General features: G+C 49.7%; 1 protein-coding gene across 6 annotated transcripts in view; it reads left to right on the top strand.

Annotated features, from left to right (window-relative positions):
• Tbc1d2 (TBC1 domain family member 2) overlaps positions 1-23,218 on the top strand; it is a 46,487-nt gene that overhangs the window by 17,564 nt on the left and 5,705 nt on the right. For 5 of the 6 annotated variants that reach the window (XM_076845772.2, XM_076845776.2, XM_076845774.2 and 2 more), the window contains 5 exons: positions 5,225-5,418; positions 13,251-13,637; positions 17,577-17,687; positions 19,091-19,281; positions 20,551-21,027. In XM_076845772.2, the coding sequence (XP_076701887.2) occupies positions 5,225-5,418; positions 13,251-13,637; positions 17,577-17,687; positions 19,091-19,281; positions 20,551-21,027 (1,360 nt within the window). Of the gene's footprint in view, positions 1-5,224; positions 5,419-13,250; positions 13,638-14,067; positions 14,083-17,576; positions 17,688-19,090; positions 19,282-20,550; positions 21,028-23,218 lie in introns of those variants that run through there. The other variant, XM_076845777.2, reaches the window with a different exon arrangement.

Raw genomic sequence — 23,218 nt, forward strand, 5'->3', positions numbered from 1 at the left:
AGTAATGTGAGTTCAGTAGAAACTGGATCTTGCTTTTTTTTTTTTTTTTCTTTTGAGGAACTGTGGATTGAACCCAGGACTTTGTGCATTTTAGACAAGAGCTTAAATTGCTGAACTACTTTGATGTCTTCCCTGGCTAGCAATATGCAGTATGATACTGTCACTCAACACAGAGCAGTAGCAATGAGCCCCAGCTTCTGGAAAGCCATATGATCATGAGGGGACACAGTGCACTGTGTCCCTAACTGGGATGTTCCATAGGTCAGGTGAACTACATGCATTTTCTGTATATGCTGTTTTCAACTTAGAATGAGTTTATCAGGACATAATCAACACATAAATTGAGGAGTATTTGTACATCTTCACTGCCATGACACTTTGACCCCCAAATAAAATCTAATATACAAAGCACAGTTGAAACAGGGATAGAAATCTGGGCCCCTCTGCTCCTCTCACCCTGCCCCACCCTCCCAGTCATTCTAGGGGCACTCCCACAACATCCTAGGGCACCAATCCAAACCACTGCCAGAGGCTTGTTATCTCTGACTACCAGATGGGAACAGTGGTCCCTCCCCAGCTTACCCTCAGGGTTGGACAGTGGTGTAGTCAGAGAGCCACTGGGCTGCAGGGAGCTCTCGTGCTCCTGGACAGGACTGGGAAGGAGGCTCTGCGTCCTCTGAGCTCTGCGCTCCACTTTGTATCTGCACAGCTGAATTTCTCTTAAATCTGGAACAAGATCACTCTCTCTTGCACCCAATGAGGCTGAGAGGTATGTGGGTTCTGTTACCTACAAAGAGTAATTCCTTATTTGGCTGCACCCAGCCTGGCCTCCAGGAGGACACGAGGACATTTAGTCCTTTCTCCAACCCCTGTCTGTCGCCTATCCTGGGTCCCACACCACGTCCTTATTTTTTAACATCTTTAGCACCTAAGTCCAAAAAATGATTGGTGATAGTTTACTAAAATGCATATCAGGAAAAAAACAAGTCATTTAGGCTAGGAAATTTACATAAGATCCTGTTAAGATCCTAAGAAAGCACCTAAAGGTGGGGAACAGATGTGGTGCTGAACTTCCCAGTAGCCAACAACAGGGACATGCAGGTGGCTAGTGTGTTTCCAGTGTCTATTAGACTAAAGACACATTTTATTTTCTTTTCTTTTAAGCTAAAGAGGCTTTTTATTGATTTTTGAGGAAAATCCTTTATTTATTCGGTTTTACTTAATTGGACAACAAAACTTAAAATGATAGCTAACATATATAAATGTATAACTTGGAAAAGAAATTGAACTTACCCAAGTGTTTTATTCATATTGAGACATTAACATTGGCAGGTTGTGAAATTAATTTAAATGTTTTGTATTAAATCCATGGGAGAAAAATTCAGTGCAACTGAGTGCTAGACTCATAGCTGTGGTTGAAATCTCAATGAAATGCAAAGTTTCTTGTCAGTCTCCAAAAACAACAGCCCAGAGTTGATGAGGTTGATTGTGTCAATGACCAAATAGCACTGGCAGGAACGGGTGAGGGGATGCACTACAACTCAACCCAGCTATTCTCTAAATATTTTTTAGATTTTTAAATTTATTTTTTATTTTACTTGTTATATATGACAGCAGAATGGATTACAGTTCATATTACAGATACAGAACACAATTTCTCATATTTCTGGTTGTACACAAAGTATATTCACACCATTCGTGTCTTCATACATGTACTTAGGGTAACGATGACCATCTCATTCCACCGCCTTTCCTACCGTATTTCCCCTCCTTTCCCCTCCCACCCCTTTGCTCTATCTAGAGTTCATCTAATCCTCCCTTGCTCCCCCTCCAATCCCCACTATGAATCATTCTCCTTATATCAGAGAAAACATTCAGCATTTGGTTTTTGGGAATTGGCTAACTTCACTTAGCATCATATTCTCTAACTCCATCCACTTACCTGCAAATGCCATGGTTTTATTCTCTTTTATTGCTGAGTAATATTCCATTGTGTGTGTGTGTGTATATATGTATGTGTGTGTGTGTGTATGTGTGTATGTATGTGTGTGTGTGTGTGCGTATATATATATATATATATATATATATATATATATATATATAACATTTTCTTTGTTCATTCATCTACTGAAGGGCATCTAGATTGGTTCCTCAGTTTAGCTATTGTGAATTGTGCTGCTATAAACATTCATGTGGTTGTGTCCCTATAGTATGCTGTTTTTAAGTCCTTTGGGTATACACTGAGGAGAGGGATAGCTGGATCAAATGGTGGTTCCATTTCTAGTTTTCCAAACAATCTCCGTACTGCTTTCCATATTGGCTGCACCAATTTGCAGTCCCACCAACAATATGTTAGTGTGCCTTTTTCCCACATCCTCGCCAACACTTATTGTTGTTTGTATTCTTAATAGCTGCCATTCTGACTGGAGTGAGATGATATCTTAGAGTAGTTTTGATTTGCATTTCTCTAGTTGCTAGAGATGTTGAACATTTTTTCATATATTTGTTGATTGCTTATATATTATCTTCTGAGAAGTGTCTGTTCAGCTCCTTGGCCCATTTATTGATTGGGTTATTTATTTATTTATTTATTTTGGTGTTAAGATTTTTTAGTTCTTTATATATCCTAGAGATTAGTGCTCTATCTTTTGTGCAAGTAGTAAAAATTTGTTCCCATGCTGCAGACTCTCTAGTCATCTCACTGATTGTTTCTTTTGCTGAGGAGAAGCTTTGTAGTTTGAATCCATCCCATTTCTTGATTCTTGTGCTATAGGAGTCTTATTAAGGAAGTCAGGGCCTAATCCGACATAATGGAGATTGGGGCCTACTTTTTCTTTTAATAGGCGCAGTGTTTCTGGTTTAATTCCTAGGTCCTTGATCTGCTTTGAGTTGAGTTTTGTGCATGGTGAGAGATAGGGGCTTAATTTCATTTTGTTGCATATGGATTTCCAGTTTTCCCAGCACCATTTGTTGAAGAGGCTATCTTTTCTCCAATGTATGTTTTTGGCGCCTTTGTCTAATATAAGAAAACTGTAATTATGTGGGTTAGTCTCTGTGTGCTCTATTCTGTACCATTTTCTACAAGTCTATTTTTGTGCCAATACTGTGCTGTTTTTGTTACTATTGCTCTGTAGTATAGTTTAAGATCTGGTATAGTGATGCCGCCTGCTTCACTCTTCTTGCTAAGGACTGCTTTAGCTATTCTGGGTCTTTTTTATTTTTCCAGATGAATTTCATGACTGCTTTTTCTATTTCTATGAGGAATGTCATTGGGATTTTGATTGGGATTGCATTAAATATGTATAATGCTTTTGGTAGTATGGTCATTTAAAAAATTTTTATTTAGTTGTCAATGGACATTTATTTTATTTATTTATATGTGGTGATGAGAATTGAACCCAGGGCCTCACATGTGATAGGCAAGTGCTCTATCGCTGAGCCACAACCCCAGCGCTAGTATGGTCATTTTGACAATATTAATTCTGCCTATCCAAGAACAAGGTAGATCTTTCCATCTTCTAAGGTCTTCTTTAATTTCTTTCTTTAGTGTTCTGTAGTTTTCATTATAGAGGTCTTTCACCTCTTTCATTAAGTTGATTCCCAAGTATTTTTTTTTTTTTTTGAGGGTATTGTAAATAGGGTAGTTTTCCTCATTTCCCTTTCAGAGGATTTGTTGCTGATATACAGAAATGCCTTTGATTTATGGGTATTGATTTTATATCCTGCTACTTTGTTAAATTCATTTACTAGTTCTAGAAGTATTCTGATAGAATTTGGGTCTTCTAGATATAGAATCATATCGTCGGCAAATAGTACTAATTTGAGTTCTTCTTTACCTATCTGTATCCATTTAATTTCTTTCTAATTGCTCTGGCCAGTGTTTCAAGAACTATGTTAAATAGAAGTAGTGAAAGAGGGCATCCCTGTCTTGTTCCAGTGTTTAGAGGAAATGTAAAGACACGTTTTCTTAGAAGAATCAAAACAGCTTTACCTAGCACAACGGGCTGAGGGAATTTCTGTGCTAGGACTTCATAACAAGTAATGACATTTGTCCTGTGTGAACATACTTCTTCATGTCCCTTGACCATGTAATTGGGTCACTGAATGTCCTGGGTGTAGGCCAATGGCAGTGTCCCAAAGCATGGGAGTGTATGGGATGGGACAGACAATGAGAATGATTCTTTGATGTTCAGTTTGATTCAGGAATATAGTTTAGAGCCTGGTGTAGTGGCACATGCCTTTAATCTCAGCAACTCAGGCAGCAGAGGCAGGAGGATCTCAATTTTGAGGTCAACCTTGTCGATTTAATAAAAATAAAAAATGGCTGGGGATGTAGCTCACTGGTAGAACACTTGATAACATGCATAAGGCCTGGGTTCAATCCCCAAAACCACCAAAAACCAAAAAAATGAATACAGGTTAGTGACTTAAGAACAATGGTTGGCAAATATTTTCTGTAAGGAGACTTTTCTATAAGTAAATAGTTGAGGCTTGCAAGTGCTCAGCTTTCCCTTTGTGAAGTAAAAGCAACCATGGACAAATGTGACCAAACGGGCTTGGCTGTGTTCTAATATAATTTTATTTACCAAAGTGGGCTGTGGGCTAGATTTGGCCTGTGGACTGTAGGCTGCTGGTGCCGGCTCTAGAAGAAATAAAAGAATTATGCAGGGCTGGGGCTGGGCTCAGTGGTGGAGTGCTTGCCTAGTACATGTAAGGCACTGGGTTCGATTCTCAGCACCACATAAACATAAATAAAAGTATCGTGTCCATCTACAACTGAAAAAACATTTTTAAAAAAAAGACCAGGCAGCTTTGGGGCCATCAACTGTGGGAACCCTGTCTCCTGACTTAGCTTGCAATAAGAATCAAAGGAGAGCTTGAACTGCTCTCTGGAGCAAGAATGTAGAGTAGCTGTTCATCCCAAGCTGCTATCAACAGATAGATCTGCTTTGAAAGTCACCCAGAGGGTAGAGGTGGGATTCTGTAGTGAGAAGCAAAATGTTGTAAGGCTTGTGCCTGAGGACTTTGCCCCCAGCAGACCCTAGCCGGGTGGGATGACAGACCCATGAGGGTCAGGGTAGGAGGACAGGACACAGAATGGGCAGAATGGCTCAGCCAACAGAGTGCCCTCAGGTGTTGCTGAGGCCGAGTCCTTGGGAAACAGTCCACTCCTTCGAGAACAGTCTGGATGGAGCCTAACCTCAGCATTTCTCCTCTTGGACAGGGAAAGAGCCAGTGGATTCTCCAAAGCCTGCACCCAAGTTTTCCCTGACCACCTGTCTCACACAGAAAACCAAGTGCCAGAGCAACACCTTCCCCTTCTTTTCTGAAGGGCTACGGAACCGAACTGCCCAGGAGAAGGTGGTAGCGTTGGAGCAGCAGGTGGAGGTGCTAACCAAGGAATTAAAGTCCCAGAAGGTGAGCACTGCCTCCCTGCAGGCCTCGGGCCCAGAGGCCCCCTGGCTGGGAGCCCTGTGGAGATGGACAGCTCAAGGTGAAGCGCAGCCGGCCAGTCTGGGGTCTTTAGAGGACCAACTGCAGGAGGTTGAAAATGCAGCCCGTTGTTGATTACTCAGGGATGTGCTGTCACTCAAACTCTGTGACAAATGGCCACCAAGAGCAAGGATCTCTGGAGAACTACTTTAATAATTGTCTCTTGGACCATTCCTGGGGTGTTCTGACCCATCACCTGAGGAAGGGCCATGTTTGGAGGGGGTGTTCTGGATGCAGGGTCTTGGGAGGGGTCACTGACAGAACTGGGGGACCTTGGACCTGAGCTGGCAGTGACTGCTGGATGCAGATATCTGAAGGACTCTCGGAAGATGGAGAAAGCTGGCAGGGTGTGGCCCAGGGCTGAGCCAGGGCCACTTGTGCAGTGACAAGGAGGAAGATTCAGACTTAACATAGTGAGAAGTTCATGATTGGAGTTACAGAAGGAAGAGCCATGAGGCCATTGTGGAAGACAGACCCCACACAGCCAGACACATTCAGATTGTTCAGAAGTTCAGCCCAGAGGAAATGAAGTGCTCGGGCCACTTCATGGAGGAGTGGATGGGTCATGGCAGGGATACAGGGGGGCTGCTGCGCTGGGCAGGAGCCTCTTGTTAGCATGGTAAAAGCAACTCAGGGAGCACTGCTGTTACCCTAAATCCTAAGTGGGAGACCTGGGGGCCTCAGGAGCTGCCTCACTGAGAGCCCAGACTCGGCTTCCTCTGGGAGGAAGGCCTAAGCGTTTGTTGGAGCTTGGCCTCGGTCCCTTGCTGCTCCACTTACTGGCTGTAGCTCCGTAGCTACAGCCTGGGGAGTTGTGGGGAATGTATTTTACTAACTGCTGGATATCCTCTCTTTCTTCTTCTTTTTTTTTTTTTTTTTTCCTTTCTGCTCTGTTTTTGGAGAAAACAATCCAGAAAAATACTCTACTTACCTAGTTCTGCTCCTTTCCTGCCTCAGAGCAGTGACCCCTGTGAGCAGATCTCAGGGGAACTGACAGAGGTTTCATTGCTGTAGGTCAGAGGTTACGTTCAGTGAAGTAGCTGGCAAAGGGAGAGGCTCGCGTGTTCCTGTGTTCCCAATTCATTTGTGTATTCACCAAGTGTTTCCTGAGGGCCTGTGAGGTATGTGCAGTGTTGTCCATGCTGGGAAAGAGCAGCGAGAAGGACAGAGGCCAACTTTACAGGACCTGTGTTTCATGGCAGGGACAGGCATTGTGTTTAAACAAATCAACGCTCCAAGACATAATTAGAGCTTGTTAAATCCCCTCTGATGCCGCTGCGGGGCCATGGCGATGATGTGGGAACTCAGGTCTTCCTTCAGCCTCAGCCTCTCTTCTCCCCGCCATCTTGGTGTTTTTGTCATGATGCTGCTTCGTGCTTCTGAGAGCCGAGAGAGCACTGACTGAACCGCAGCAGCTGCCTGCTCCCTGGACTAGTGCACTGAAGTCCCAGAGGGAGAGGCTCTGGCTGTAATGTAGCCTCGGCCTTCCCCATATCTCCCCTTATTCCTGGACACATGGGCCACCACCTTGGCCTAGCGTTTCTTTCTAAGGAATGATGAGTTGCTCCATGTGGCCCACAGGCCCTGGGAGGCTGGATGCAGTCAGGTTGGCCCTGACTTTTGTCCTCTGGAGGACTGTCCTTCCATAAGCAAAGGCAAGACTCTTGGAGGTTTGTAAGTGTTGCCCAGGCTGTGGACAACTCCCTGAAGTTCAGAAGGAAAGGTCACGAGGAAGTTGTTCAGGTCTTTTAAAAATCTGGATTTAATTTTTTTTTTTTTAAACTAGGTAACTTCCCAGTAAACCTCAGCTCTGTTCTGGGACAGGTGGTGGAGGGGACTGAACCTTGCGTGGCCTTCGATTGAGGATTGCTGTGCTCCAGCCACCCCCCCCCTCTTTCCCCCCTTCCCCCAGCCCCGTGCACTTCATTCAGACTGGGTTCTAAGCACAGGCCTTCGCATGAGACAGCACAGGCCCAGATTCTGGCCATGAGCAATGTCTTCAGCCTCTTTGCTCTTGTGTGGATGGAGTTGTAGCCATAGTTACTGGAGAGCTCTGTGTCTGGATCCTCAGCATTGATTCCTCTTGTCTTACAAGGAGCAGGATGCCCCTGTAAGAGGCCCTGAGAAGGTGGCCAAGTGAGCCCATCAGGGCCTCCAGGAACATGCACATGGGGCCAGAGCACTGACATGAGAGCTTGGGTCTCCATTCATTCCTGCCCCATGGACTTGGGTTTCACTTACAGCCCAGAGAGCAAAGCCAAAGAGGAGAAGGAGAGCAGGAGACTGGCTTATACCCAAGGGCAGACACAGGAAGGTGGGGCAGAGGGGACCTGGCTCAACCTCTGGGTGTCCAGTGGTTGCTCAGATACTATAAGCGCTGGGTGGGGACTTCGGGCCAGTTCCTCAGAGGGCAAGCAGCCCCTGGATTTTCCAGTGAGATGATTTCCTGTGTCTCTGTGGTAGGAAAGAAAGGAGTCTTGTACCACTAACTTCATGAAGATGGGCTGCCAGGGGTCTTAACCTAGTTCAGTCAGTCAGGAAGCCCTTGCCAGTGGTGTTAGTGACCCTGTAAGAATTTGTATTTCAAACTCTGACGCTGCAGAGGGCAAATGAGGATCAAATCCCTACCCTTAGGGACCTCGCTGTTCAGTGGGAAGAGATGATCTGAGCATATTAACTGCTGGCATCGACCATGGTGCCACCACAGTTCTGGGGCTCTCAGTGTGTCATTTCTAGTTCTCATGACAGTTACCATCTTTTCCCCAAGAGGAGACTGATGGTCTGAGAGTTTCTACATGCCTGAGGCTTCGTGGGGGCTGGGCCAGGGTTTGGCTCTTGTTTGTCTGCCTCTGGAGCTTCTGACCTTTCACAAAGTCATGCTTGAGGGTCTAAGAGAAGCTGGGTGACTTGCCTGAGGTCACCCACAGGAAGAGCCAGAACTGGGGCCCTAGTCCTCTGCTCCAGGTCCAGGTGCCCCTCCCAACCCAACTGCACCCCTCCCCGCTGTCTCATGGCCCAGGATTAGATGCAAAGGACTGGTCTTTGTAAGTGTGCCACTGCGCCTTCCTGGTGTCACATGGAACCATAGCAACTCTGATACCCAGGAAGCCATTGTCTGTCCTGGCACCTGCAGGGCTGGCCCATAGAGGTGCAGACTGCAGGAGTCGGTGCCAGGTGGCTGACTGGCCAGGTGACTAAAGCCTGAGGAGCTGCAGCCAGCCTGAAGGCCATCCGCTCTGGCAGGTGGCAGGCTGCTGTCCAGTGCTGTTGGCCATCTGTTCACTGCCAGGAAGGCTGAACCCCTCTGGGATTCTGTGGGCCACCTTGGCTCCCTGGGATTCCTTGGTAAAGACATAATTTAGGAAACGTGGTGGGGACAATGTGTGGCCCCTTTCCTGGAACTCCCGCAAGAGACTTCAGAGTACTTGTCCCTCCCTGGCTGAGGGCTCAGACAGCCTGGGGTGGGGGGGGAGGCTTGCGAAGCACCTTTTTGCCTGGGGGGGACACACTTGCTTTCTCATTCTTGGGGCAACTCTGCTTGGAGCAGGGGGTCTTCATCTCCATCCTAGTTACAGGAAAACTAAGGTTCAGCCTGAGCCCCCCCCCGCCCTTGTTAGAAAAGCCCTCATAGGTCTGGAATGGGGACTGGGTTGGTCAGATTGGGGTTTTTGTTTAGGCCACGCTGCTGCACCTGAGATAGGCTCCTTTATTTAATTATTTATGGTGGCAGAATCCCAACCAGCGCAGGCCATCCCAATGGCAAGGGACAGGGAGCATTTGCATCTATCAGTGTCTCTTTTAGTCTCTTTCCCTCTTACAAAGCTTCCCAAATCCAGTCACAGGGGCTCCACCCTAATACTTTAGCTAATCCTATGGACCTCCAAAAAGCCACACGTGGAAATGCCACCCTCTTAATACCTCACCATAGGGATTAAATTTCAACACACATTCCCTGGGGACACTCAAACCATTGACAGATTTGAGGCCATGTGACTCCAAAGCTGGTGATCCTTTGCCTGGTCTCTCTTGGAACCACCCACCTTAATTTTAGCAATGAAAATATCAGTGCTTTAATAAAACAAAGGATTATTGTTTAAAGATAGTTTATTGACTTTTAAAAATGTAAATAAAATGACAACTTACAACCAGCACAAGATTACAGAGTCCTGTAATCTCAGTGACTCAGGAAGCTGAGGCAGTAGGATTGCAAGTTTAAGGCCAACCTGGGCAATTTAGCAAGACCCTGTCTCAAAATAAAAAGGGCTGGAGATGGGGGCTGGGGCTGTAGCTCAGTGGCAAACCACCCTGGGTTCAATCCTCAGTACCAAAAATTAAAAAAAAAAAAAAAAAAAAAATATATATATATATATATATATATGAATGGGTTTGATTCCCAGCACTGCACATGAGACCTATATTTAACACAACATTTTAACTAGTTTTTAGTGTACAGATCAGTAGTATTAAATATTCTTAAATTGGTTTTGTTTTGTTTTGCTACCAGGGGCACTTACCTGCTAAGCCACATCCCCAGCCCTTTTTTTTTTTTAATCTAAATTTTGAGACAAGTCTCACTAAGTTGCTCAGGGCCTTGCTACATTGCTAAGGCTGGCTCTGAACTTGTGATCCTCATGCCTCAGCCACCCAAGGTGCTGGTATCACAGGCATGCACCCTTGTACCTGGCTCACATTGTTGTACTATAGAACTTAAGAACTTTTTCATCTTGTAAACCAAAACTCCTAACCCATAAAACCATAACCCCCTACTTCCCATTTCCATTCCCATAGCCACTGGTCCCCACCATTCCACTATCTAGCTCTGTGGGATCACACCAGTGGACTCATACAGCATTGGTCATTTTGTGACTGGGTCATTTCACTTGGCATATTGTCCTCAGTGTTTCATTCATAACACAGCACATGTCAGAATTTCCTTCCTTTTCAAAGCTGAATAATATTCCCTTGTATGTATGCACCACATTTTGTTTACTCATTCATCCCTCAGTGAACACTTGAGTTGTTCCCATCTCTTGGGTATTTTGAATAATGCTGCCACGTTCATGGGTTATTTTATTTTTCAAAAACAAAAAAAACATGGCTGGGTGTGGTGGTGCCTACCTATAATCCCAGCAGTTTGGGAGGCTGAGTTTGGAGAATCCTGAATTCAAAGCCAGCCTCAGCAACAATGAGGCTCTTAGCAACTCTGTGAGACACCGTCTCTAAATAAAATACAAAATAGGGCTGGGGATGTGGCTCAGGGTCCAGTGCCCCTGAGTTCAATCCCCAGTACCAAAAAAAAAAAAAAAAAACATGAAAGAAGTATTTCACCATGAAATCCATGAACTACAGAGCATGGAAAAGTGAAGGCTTCTAGATTAGAAGTTGGGCTTCTCACCCTTTTCCTATCTGGGCTTCAGCAAGGCCACTGGACCAGAAGGTCCCCAGAACCTTGCTGGCCTCCTGCATCCATAATCCTTTGCCACTCCTCATCTGCCAGGTCCTCCTGAGGCTCCTTCCCTCGCCCCCCCTGGTTCCCTCCTTCCAAGCCCTTCTCTGGTGGAGGGTCCTGGGGGTGGGAGCAGAGCTCCTGGGCTGATACCCTGCTCTTAGACTGTGAGAGCCAGGTGGGAAAGGAGGAGACAGCCAGATGTAATGAAATGACTTTAGATTCCACTCTCTCAAAGTTAGAGAAAAGATACCCACTGGATCTGACCCAGAGCAAGTCTGAACAGTGGTGTCTAGTTGAACTCACCAGGCAATCACCCAAGGAAATCTCCAGATCTCAACTGAATCCGAAAATGTTCTAAGCTTCCAGCCATCCTGGAGCCACAGGAATGTTGATCTCTGTCACACAGTCCTGGGAAGCTGGCTGCTGCATTCCGAGCATTCCAGACATGCTGGTTAGTGTGTAGGGCCATCCACCCCACCCCCTGCCTCACCCAAGAACTCCCACAGCTCTCAGCTGCTCTTCTCTTTCTCCAAGCCTCTACACCAGCTCCCTGTGAGCTTCCTTCAGGAGGAGCCCCTTCTGGAAAGTTAGGTGGATGAATGGGGATTGCATTTAAAAAGTCTTCCATCTGGGGCTGGGGTGGTGGCTCAGTGGCAGGGCGCTTGCCTAGCATGTGTGAGGTACTGGGTTCGATTCTCAGCACCATGTAAAAAAAGTCTTCCATCTTTAACTCCCCCATGCTGATCTCCCCTGTCAGCTCAGTCACCTCTCATCCTCTTTGTGCTCCAGGGCTTAGTTGAAGGCACTCTGCCACTCTGTAGAATGTCTGAATGTCCCACTCCCAGCTCTGTGCCCCAACAAACACCCCTGCTTTCCTCTCTTGTAACAAATCGTCCATTGGTAGTTCCTCTTCGCTCCCACTCCCACCAGCCTTTGCAGTTCTTGGAGGTAGGAACTGTGACTGGTCCCCCTCTGAGCCCCTCCACCTGGCAACGGGGCGTGGCTCTGAGCACCTGCTTGAGAAAGGTTGGACGCTTGGATGGCTGGGTGGGTGGGTGGGTGGAAAAGAACCAGAGGAGGTCACAAGTACCGGGGTTTCAGAAGACTCAGCTAAGCGGGGCTTGCCATTAGCTTCTCAAATAGTCACAGTGTTTGGCAGTTTTCCTCCAAAATGGAATTACTCTTAGCGAGTAATCCTATCCAGCTGATCCATTTGTTTAAAGACTGGCACAGGCACAGTGGATATGTCACTGAGAAAAGGCTTGTGGGCCTGGCTGTGGGGCTGCCTGGCTGCTGGCATCCTGACCCTGGCCCTGGAGGAATTCACAGGCTCATGTCCTAAGAGCTCAGGGCTGGAAGCCAGGGGAGCAGCAGACCTTGAGTTTCCACGTGAACAGCTGCTGAGGAGGGAATCAAGGCCTGTTTTTTCTGTACTTTCTAGCACTTCCTTATACCAGCCCTATGAGTGTCATTCGGTGGGCTCAGGGGCCAGTTACAAAAAGATTGAATGAGGTCCTCTGTGCATGACTTTGTGTGGGGATTGCCAATGTATTTCCTCTCTAATGCTGTCTTGGTGATGCTATATTGAAAAGGATTCTGAGGCCTCAACACGGCATTGCAGTAAAGAATATCCTAGCTAACATATCTGCCATGGGATGAGAGGGAAGAGTAATATTTTTGTGCCATGTAGTTGCCACCCCTGGTTTTATTACTGACTAAGCTTAGGCTTTGGAGTCTGCATGATTCAAGATTGAATTTCATTCTACTCTCCTGGGCCTCAGTTTGTTCATCCCTGAAATGGGCATGTATGAGTCAGATTATGGATTCAGCTGCTATAACAAAGAAGCCCATAAGTATTCAGAGTTCTTTCTCTCTTGCACTGTAGAATGGAGAGGTAGGTGAGCAGCTGTGTGCGCTAGAGGGCAGCTCTGCCGTCCTCATACCTCAGCTTATGGGTGTGAGGTGACTTCTCATTCTTGCCATTTTCCAGCCGGAAGGAAAGGAAGGGGCACTGGCCCAGAGGAGCATGTGTCTAGTGATTTCAAAGGTGACCTAGAATCTGCCTACACACCTCACTGCTCATTCTTCTTTTAGGCAGAATAGTCACTTGGCCACCTCCACCTGTGACTTCCTAGGAAGTGGAGTTTTGCTGGGGAGCTGTGTGCCCAACCAGCACTGTGTTGGACAGAGATGGGACAATATGCCCAGAGCACCTCCCAGGGTTGGTAGGATTGGTGACAACATGTGCCCACCCCTGGCACCTGAGAAGCTTCCCCCAACTCAGAGATGCCACCCTCTCCCTGCCCAGGAGCTGGTGAAGATCCTACACAAGGCACTGGAGGCCGCCCAGCAGGAGAAGAGGGCATCTAGCGCGTACCTGGCAGCAGCAGAGGACAAGGACCGGCTGGAGCTGGTGCGGCACAAAGTGCGACAGATCGCAGAGCTGGGCAGGCGGGTGGAGGACCTGGAACAGGAGCGCGAGAGCCTGGTGCACACGGCCAGCCTGCGGGAGCAGCAAGTGCAGGAGCTGCAGCAGCACGTGCAGCTGCTTATGGACAAGAACCAAGCCAAGCAGCAGGTCATCTGCAAGCTCTCAGAGAAGGTCACCCAGGACTTCACACGGCCCCCTGACCAGCCCCTCAGCACTGCCGACAGGGACTTCCTGAGCCAGCAGGAGAGGATGGAGCACCTCAAGGTAGGCCTCCCCCCACTCCCTGGGCCCCAGGAGGGCGGCTGATGGTTTTCAAGGTGGAGAAGGGCTCACCCTCCAAGCATCTGTACTGGAAGTAGATGCTGATGGATACAATTTGACCCTTTCATGGTGTCCTGGGCTGCAGAAAAGCAGGTATCTCTGATTATCAGATTAGAGATGAAAAAGCCCAAGACCAGCTAAGTCTGAGGCCCGCCTGGATGGCCTTCTTTGGTGCCATTCTGAGGCCCCAGAGCCTCTCCCAGTACTCCTGTACTCACGCCAACTGTGGCTGGTTCATGACCATTCTGTGTATGGGATCGATGGCGTGGCCTGTGCCAGTGCTGCCTGCTTTACTTGCATTGTCTCATTTTATCCTTGCACCAGCCCTAGGAGAGGCAGTCACGCACAGGGACCCCACTTTACAGATGGGAAGGCTGAGGCTGAGAAGGTAAAGCAGCTCACCCAGACTCCTGAAATGGGGAGCTCACGTCTGCTGCCTGCTCTGCCTCCCAGCTTCTCTGCCTCTCTAGCTGCTGCCATCTTCCCTGCCCCACCCTGCCTTCCCCTGCTCCGTCCCTGTCCCTTTCCCCAAGCTGTCCCAGTCCATGGGGACCAGCCCCAGCACCGGGGACAGGAACTTCATTTGAGTTGTGATGCCTGCCATGGGCTGCAGTCTCCTGTCTAGAGGGAATGACAGGTGCCACCTGGACCCCAGGAGCCTGAGACTGGGAATAGGTGCTTCTAGGCCAACTGCTCCTAGAGGTAGCCATATAAAACCAGGCCCAGTCTTGCCCCGAGTGCTGCCCTTCAGAGCCACATGTTCTGCCGCCTCTATAACCTTGGAAAGTCCTGTGCTCCTGAATCAGGGAACTGAGGAATGGAAGGAGGGGGAGAAAGAAAGCAAAAGAAACAGGAAGCTTCCGAGAGAAGCAATGGGCGTGTTGAACAGGCTCATGGCCCAGCTTTGAAGTGAGATGGCCAGTGTTGGAGTCCTGGCTCTGCCTCTGGCTAGCTGCATGGCCTGAAGCAAGTTCTCTTACTTCCCTAGAAAGTTCCATGCTGCCTCTGAAGGGCTGTTAGGAGGTAAAAGGAAGTGAACTTGCAACCCAGATTGCCTTCCCTGTCTGCAGAAACTGAAGAACCACACAACCAGCTAGACCTGGAATCCCTCAGTCTGAAGCCAGAGAGTCCTTGGGATTAAAACAAAACCAGAGCTTTCAAACGCATATGAGCTGGACTGTATGCACAGTGACCATAGTGACGTGCTTCTGCCACTCCCTGCCCCAGCTCAGGGTCTTTACGTCCACGGGGCCCACTGTTCAAGACCCGTGGAGCAGCACAGTGCTCAGAAGCAGATCAGCTGCATCCGGTTTTCTCTGACTCACCTATGAGCCTGAGTGTGTCCCTGAGGTCATATCTTTAAGGAATTTACGTCATCATCGAGCCAGGTGCAACTAACTGCACATGTGAGTCACATTAATGTGATTATTACATCTGCCCATCTTTGAGTTTGGCCTCAGGGAGTATTTGCATTTCCTGCTGCTTAACCTGTGACAGTTGCTGAGGCTGCCTTTGAACTCCTCCTGCCTCGGCCTCCTGAGTCACTGGGGATATAATTATGCACCACCATGCCCAGCCACAAATGATGGTTTTGATGTGGTAGCTTACGCCTGTAATCCAGCCACTTGAGAGGCTGGGCCTCACAAGTTCAAGGCCAGCCTTGGCCATTGATTGAGACCCTGTCTCAAAATTTAAAAGGGCTAGGAATGTGGCTCAGTGATAGAGTGCCCTTGGGTTCAATCCTCACATGCTCCCCCACCTTGGGGAAAAAAAAGAGGGGGGTTGAATATCAAAGCTGGGAACTGGGGACAGTAACTGTGCCACCTCTTGAGTATCAGAGCTGGGAAGACTCAGCAATCTAGTTTGCCCCTTATTTTCTGGTAGGGACAATGAGCTGCAGAGAGGTGGGAGGACTGGTCCTGGGCCACACAGCATGAGGGGCAGTGTGGACCCAGGCCTCCCATGCTGGCACAAGGGCCTTGCCCAGGGAGAATCCCAGGGTTCTGTTCCCGGCAAAGGTAGGGAGGCAGCAGGGGCTTCCCCCCAGGCCCTCTCCTCCTCTTGCTCCGCTGGTGAGTCCCGCGGCTCTTCTCTTCTCTGAGGTCTCTCTTTTTCCTTCCTACAGTTCTGAACCCAGGAGAGCATTCAAGGTAGGGTCACGAGCTGAATGGGAGGGTGCTGCCCAGTCGCCACCCCAGCCAGTGCTGCTCCAAAGGTGCTCACACCACAGGCCACTCCGAGCACGTCTGCCCTCCCTAGAGCAGGAAGTGGGCACCTTATGTGACAAAAGCCCTATTTCCAAAGTCTTGAAAATACCTGTCAACAATTCTAGACCTGGGTCGCAAGGAGACTGGGAGGGACATTGGACGCCATCCTGGCCAGAGTGAAGACCCTCCCAGCAGAGGGCCAAGATCATCTGGGGGCTGCCCATGGGGCCTGTCTCTGATGACAAAGTGCCACAGGCCATGAGCAACGCTGTTCATGTCCACATCACTCAGGGCCTGCCCAAGGTCAGCTGGGCCACAGCAAGAGTACCTGCGACTCATCAGTGATGACTGTGATGTGCGCAGTGTGTTTGAATGGCTTCTGGAACGTCCTTCCTGGCAGAATAAAGACCAAGAACCTCGGCTGTAGCTCAGGTCCCTGGGCAAACCTTCCCAAGACTTGCCTAGCCTCTCGCACACTCCTCCTGAGGGCTCTGGCTACTTCCAGGGGACAGTGCAGAGGGAACCCTCTAGGCTCAGAGCCGTTCTTCACAGTGTTATTCAAAATCAAATTCTAGCTAAAACCAGCCGGGGCCCAAATTTTAGAAACAACAGAAATATAAGGGTTGTAAGTAACTTGTGGTGTAGTTGTCCATCATTGAAAACAATCACTGCAGCTGAACGGGGTGGCGCAAGCCTGTGTCCCAGCTCTGTGGGAGACTGAGGCAGAAGGATCCTAAGTACAAGGCCACCCTGTCCCTTATAAGAACACTAAGGGGTCTGGGGTACAGCTTGGTGGTAAAGCACATGCTTAGTACGCTCGAGGCCCTGGGTTTGAGTCCCAGCACACACACACATACACAAAAAAAAACAAAACAAAACAAAACAAAAAAAAAACTAGGAAACTTATATAACAACATAGAACAATATTTACAGTGACACTTCATGGTCACAAATATTTGATAAAATGCATTGCTTTTTAAAACAAATACTACTGGGGCTGGGGATGTAGCTCAGTTGGTAGAGAGCTTGCCTCACACACACAAGGCCCCGGGTTCAATCCCCAGCACCACCAAAAAACAAAACAAAGAAAAAAAACCAAAAAACGAAATACTACTGAGCACTTGCTGTGTTCTGTCCTCACATTTGGTGTTATCTGTGTGACCATTTAGCATCCTCACTGCCCACATAGGTGGTTGGTATTTGCCCTTTTACAAATGAGGAAACATAATAGTGTAGAGACCCTCCCAAGGGCTCGGGCCAGGTCTTGAACCCCAGCTTGATGCGCCTTTCACCGCAGCCTGCGGGGAGCAGGATAGAGAGGAGGCTTGGAGTGGTTCTATCCTTCCAGACTTCCTTTTTTCCCTTCCTTTCTTTCTTTTTCTTTTTTTTATACTGAGGATTGAACCAGGATGCTTTACCACTGAGCTACTTTCCCAGTCCTTTCTATTTTTCATTTTGAGACAGGGTCTCATTAAATTGCTTAGGGCCTTGCTAAGTTGCTGAGGCTGGCCTCAAACTCGCAATCCTCCTGCCTCAGCCTCTGAGTCACTGGCTCATGGACCTGCGTCATCATGCCCAGCTTACGTTTCCTTTTCTGTTGTCATTATCGGGATGACTCCTCAGGACCAGGAAGTATCCGTGGTCAACTCCTGAAATGCTGTGCTCTCTTCTCCAGGATGACATGGAAGCTTACCGGACCCAGAACCGCTTCCTCAACTCTGAGATTCACCAGGTCACCAAAATCTGGAGGAAAGTGGCTGAGAAGGAGAAGGCGCTGCTGACGAAGGTGCCAGGGGAGAGCTGCTTGGCCATCTCCATGCCCTGCCACCCTTCCAGTCCCCCTGCTGGCCACCCCCACTCATGCTCCTCCTTACCTGGCTGCCCTCCCTCTGGACTGAGCCCTTGTGAAGAGTGTCGGTTTCCTCCCCGGCCCCTGTGGTCTGGCTGATTTGAGCCACCCAGTTGGGTGCTTTGCTGGGCAGCTATGGGGAATCGACATCAAAACCAATAAGCTTGGCTGCTGCCCCAAAGGGAGTGCAGACTAGTGAGGGAGCTGAGCTCAGCTAGGACTCACAGACTCATGGGGCCCGGAGGTAGAAAGGTAAGTCAAGGAAGGCTTCCTGGAGGAGGTGTCTTCTGAGTGAGTCCTAAAGGCTAGTTGGTGTTATCCAGCAGTGTAGAAAGGCCTTCTAAGAAAGGAGACCGTGTGGTAAAGGTTTATGGCCTGAGAGGCATGAAGCAGAGCTGAGGAGGATGAGACAAGGCTGAGTGGGTCTGAGTGGAGACATCCTGGCCCAGACTGATGTTCTGAGAAGATGGCTGCGTCTGCTCGGCAAAGGGTGGGCTTCTGGAGAGGGCCTGGACACAGGGAGACCAGAGTCTCCAGCAGAAGTCCTGAGAAGGCCACTGGTGACAGAACACAGGAAGCAGTCAGGGGCCTGGGGTTGTGGAGCATCAGTGGGAGCCAGGGGAACAGGAAGTTTGGGCAAGTGCTTGGGGCTGCCGACTGGCAGGGGTGCCGTGGACTGCAGCATCTGCCACGAGGCTCCCTGGTGCACCTGTGGGACATGGCGGCTCAGGTCTTGGCAGTACTCTGAGGCAGCTTTCTGTGTCCCCATCTCATAGCAACAGAAAACAAGGTCCAGAGAGGTCACCCGCCCTGCCCAGCACCATCTGGCTTGTACACATAGAAACGGGAATTCAAGGCCGGGAGGAGCGCGCAGAAAGACCTGGGGGTAGGGCACTGTGTGTTGGGGGGATGACACCCAGTGGCACAGATGGCACAGGGTAGGGCCCTCCCAGCCACACCCCCTGCAGAGGGTTCTGTGCCCAGCCCCCGGGGAGGGTTTTGCTCATCAGCTCGACTACTCCCTCCAGAACCTGAGGCTGTCCCCACTGTGCACAACAAGCTAGGGCACAGAGAGGTTAAGTGACTTGCCACAGGCTGGGACAGCTATCGGGCAGACCAGAATGGGACTGCAGGCTGCACCATCCCTATCTTCTCTTTCTCTTGAGCCCAGCCCCAGGCCCAGCCCTCTCCTGCTTCCCTTGCCTCCGTGCTCCCCCTGTCTCAGGCCCATCTTTCCCTTATGTGAAGGCCCCATGAAGGGGAGGCTGGGCGAGGAGCTGGAAGGGCTGCTTTGCCCGGAGCCAAGCAGGGTACCTGACCGGCCGCCCCTCTCCTCACAGTGTGCCTACCTCCAAGCCAGGAACTGCCAGGTAGAGAGCAAGTACCTGGCTGGGCTGCGGAGGCTGCAGGAGGCCGCCGGGTCGGAGGCTGGCGAGTGCTCAGAGCTGCTGCGGGAGCTCATCCAGGAGGCGCTGCAGTGGGAAGCCAGCGAGGCCACAGCTGATGGTGGCGTGCAGCTGGGCCCTGTCAGGTGAGCCTGGCGGCTGCAGGACCAACAACCCTGCTGCCTTGCTGCCAGCCCTGCTGACTGCACTGTGCAGACGTGACCTCCTCTGGCTCCAGATGCACCATGCAGTGCCCGCCCAGGAGCAGGCTCAGAGGAGCAGCCCCTGCCCAGAGCTGCCGAGGACATCAGTGCAGCCCTCAGGGCTGCCTCCGAGCCCCAGGTCTGCCCTGGCCCAGGTTCCTCCCAGACATGTTGGTCAGAGGGGAGATAAGCCAAACCCTGGCTGAGCAGTGCATTGGGCAGTTACAATAACAGACGTGGGTGTGACTCTGCTTACAGGTCCCTGAGGCTGTGTGGCCTACCCACAGAAGCCTGGGCTTTTGAGCCAGACATGGCTCTATTAGGGGGTGGTGATGAGGATTGAACCCAGGGTCACCTCCACTGAGCCACATCCCAGCTCTTTTAAATTTATTTGTGTAACAGGCTTTAAGTTGCCCAGGCTGGCCTGGAACTTGTAATCCTCCTGCCTCAGTCTCCTGAGTTGTGGGGATTGTAGGCATGTGCCACCACACCCAGCAACCTGGCTCTCTTGCTCTTTGATGAGTCACTTAATCTTTCTGAGCCTCATTCTCAGCTGACTGTTGCTTTGCAAGATCATAAGACTGGCAGCGCTGGGGGCAGGGGGTGCACACCTGTAATCCCAGCAGCTCAGGAGGCTGAGGCAGGAGGATCAGGAATTCAAAGCCAGCCTCAGCAACTTAGCAAGACACTGTCTCAAAATTAAAAAAAAAATAAATAAATAAAATTTAAAAAGGCTGGGGATGGCTCAATGGTTGAACTATTCTGATTCAATCCTGGGTATCAAAATATATATATATATATATATCGACAGATAGCACCTGCAGGGCACATAGTAGGGGCAAATAAATGTTGAATAAATGAGAAGCTATCTGGCCCCCAGGTATTCCACCTCCTCCTGTCATTGGTGCAGTCTGTCCCCCTCTGTCCCTGAGCTCACTGGCTGGTGAAAGGTTCTGCTCCTTGGCCCCAGGTACCTGAGGTCTTTGGAGGTCGTTGGAGGGTCTCCTAGGCACTATGTACCAGGCACTTCTAGGACCTCACCGGGAGTTCAGGAGGCAGAGCAGGGCAGTTTAGGAGGGGTGGAGGGGCCTGCCCTGCCCTGAAGACCGAGCCTCAGTGAAGCTGGGGAGGAACCTGGCCCAACACCCCCACCCACCCCTTGTCCAGGGACAGGCCCTGCAAGGTGTGGCTAACGTGGGTCTTTCCCGGCAGTGAGTATGACGAGTACGGCTTCCTGGCAGTGCCCGACTATGAGGTGGAAGACCTGAAGCTGCTGGCCAGGATCCAGGTGCTGGAGGTGCGCTCCCACCACCTGCTGGCCCTCGACGCTGTGGAGCGGCCACTGCGGGAGCGCTGGGCGGCTCTGGGCCAGCTCGCGCCCTCTGCAGAGCTCAAGCAGCTGCTGCGGGCAGGAGTGCCCCGCGAACACCGGCCCCGCGTCTGGAGATGGCTGGTCCATCTCCGTGTCCAGCACCTGCACACTCCTAGCTGCTACCAGGAGCTGCTGAAGCGAGGCCAGGCCTGCGAGCACCCTGCTGCCCGCCAGATCGAGCTGGACCTGAACCGGACCTTCCCCAACAACAAGCACTTCACCTGTCCCACCTCCAGCTTCCCTGACAAACTCCGCCGGGTGCTGCTGGCCTTCTCCTGGCAGAACCCAGCCATTGGCTACTGCCAGGGCCTGAACAGGTGAGCCTCTGGCGGTCGGGCACACCCTTTGCCTTCAGAGCACTGCTGACTTTTCAGGGCCTCCCAGAAACCCTGAGAGAGAAGCCCGGGAGGCTGGCCCTCACTGGACACATAGGGACGGGCAGGTGAGAAGACATGTTTAAGACAGATGGGTCAGAACACAGGTCCCTGTCCTGTGCTCTCCAATTTGTGCTCCGGAGATGCCACTCACATAGAGCCATCAGGAGTTGTCCCCTAGAGTGTACAATGAGGGCCCAGCTCACATATGACAACCCTGGCCAGGTCAGGGAGCATTATACAAAACCCATGCAGAGGAGCCCAAGGAAGAGGGACTTTATAAATGGTGCGGGGGAAGCTCGGGGAACTGGAGGAAGAAGACAGAGCTGAGGATAGATGGCCCAGCAGGGGCACAGCGCTACAGAAGCCCAGGCTGGCACTCATCCAGTATTGCCTGGAATGCCCTCCCCCAAGGCCATGTGGCCCCTGCACTGCCCTGCAGCTGCAGGGCCTCTGGCCCCCACCCCACTCTGCCCTCGGCCCCACCCCTCTTGGCAGACCTTTCATTCTTGGGGCATTTACAGCCCATCGAGGTCGTCAGAGTGGAGCACTAAGTCGTGGGCTACAGCGAGTCTTCCCACCTTATACCCTGTGCCCTTAACCCTCATGCCCAGGACCTGCATCCCAAAGAAGGAATCTGAATGGTACAGCATGCATTACTTTCCATTTCTGGTCTAATTAGCAGGGGAGAGGAGAGAGACTGGGGATGAGGATGGGCCCTGGTTCATAGGGCTGTCTTCTCCACAAGTGGAAGGGGACTTTCATGAACACCATATACCTCCATAGAAATTGCATAGTCTTGAAGATTTCCCAAAGCAAATTTTGACTCAATTTCATTTAAACACACACATGCTTGAGTAAAATTTGCAAAAGCCATTCTGCTCTATTTTTTCTGAATAGGTGGTGTGTGGCATTTATTTAACCCAGAATTGACATTCAGAGTGTCCTTAACTCAAATTTGAATGGCTCCCAAGAGCACATATTTTCAATACTCTTATTCCACCCTAAATTTAGGTAAAATTGAGCATGGATATGTACAATTACTGGGAATTCAGAGCTAAGCTCCAACAGGAATGCCTCTTAATTTAAGCCTGAAATTCGTGTTATTCTGCATGTCTGCTACAGGTGATGTCTGTAGAAATTCTACTCCTTCACCAACAGCTGAGCAAAAGCCTGTATATTTTTTTATCTGTGTGAACATGTTGAAATCTAGGAGGAACAAAAATTGCAAAGCCTTTTTAAGAGCAGCTGTGCAGGGAAATGGAAGCCATGGGATTCGTACAAATAATGATTTTCCCATTTCTTAGAAAAGTCAGGTAGGAAGCAACTTACTGAGGGTGCTTTACATACCTGACATCACTTAATCCTCATGAAAACCTGAAGTGGGCACTGGTGCCCCCATTCTCCAGGCAAGTCAGGGAAGCTCAGAGAAGCTGAGTCACCTGCCCAGAGCCTCACCATGCCTGGTATCTGGGCCAGCTCCAACCCTGGACACCCACACCCAGTCCTTCCCACAACCCACCCTCACTCAGAGTGGGAGCTTTGGCAGGCAGTGGGCTGGTGCCACCCTGAAACATTTTTTCCTGATCCGATGTGACCTCTATGAGATGCAATTAGCCATGTACAGGCTATGGTGCTCTGGGGTGCAATGTGTGCCAAAGCAGGAAAAAGTCCGGGAGCCAGGGGACCTTGAGATCAGCCACACAGAGAGAAGCTCCCCCTGTGGAAGGAGGTGGCACAGGCTGCTTCTAGAAAGCAGATGGGAACAACTGAGGCCAAAGAAGAGAGAGACGCCCAGTGGGTACTTTTTACTATCTCTGCCTCTGCTATTTTTACTTAAATTTGATATGTAAGCACAGATAGTTGGTATTCATGCAAATATTTGTGCTATTGCTTTAACTAGAAACTTAAGTGTATTAGAAAGGGCCTGTTCTACTGTGGAAAGTGCAGTGTGTTCCTTTGGAGGCCCCTTATACTTGCCTGAGTTGCCATCTAGTGGCAGCAGTTGGAAATGCATGTGTTGTGCCACCACGCCCCACCCCCACCCCATGTCTCAAAGATAACATCCTGCTTCTAAGGCAACAAATCCAGCCGGTTTAGACGGTGAAGATAGAACACGGTGATTTAATGCCAA

The sequence above is a fragment of the Callospermophilus lateralis genome, chromosome 2, assembly GCF_048772815.1.
Source record: "Callospermophilus lateralis isolate mCalLat2 chromosome 2, mCalLat2.hap1, whole genome shotgun sequence".
NCBI lineage: Eukaryota > Metazoa > Chordata > Mammalia > Rodentia > Sciuridae > Callospermophilus > Callospermophilus lateralis.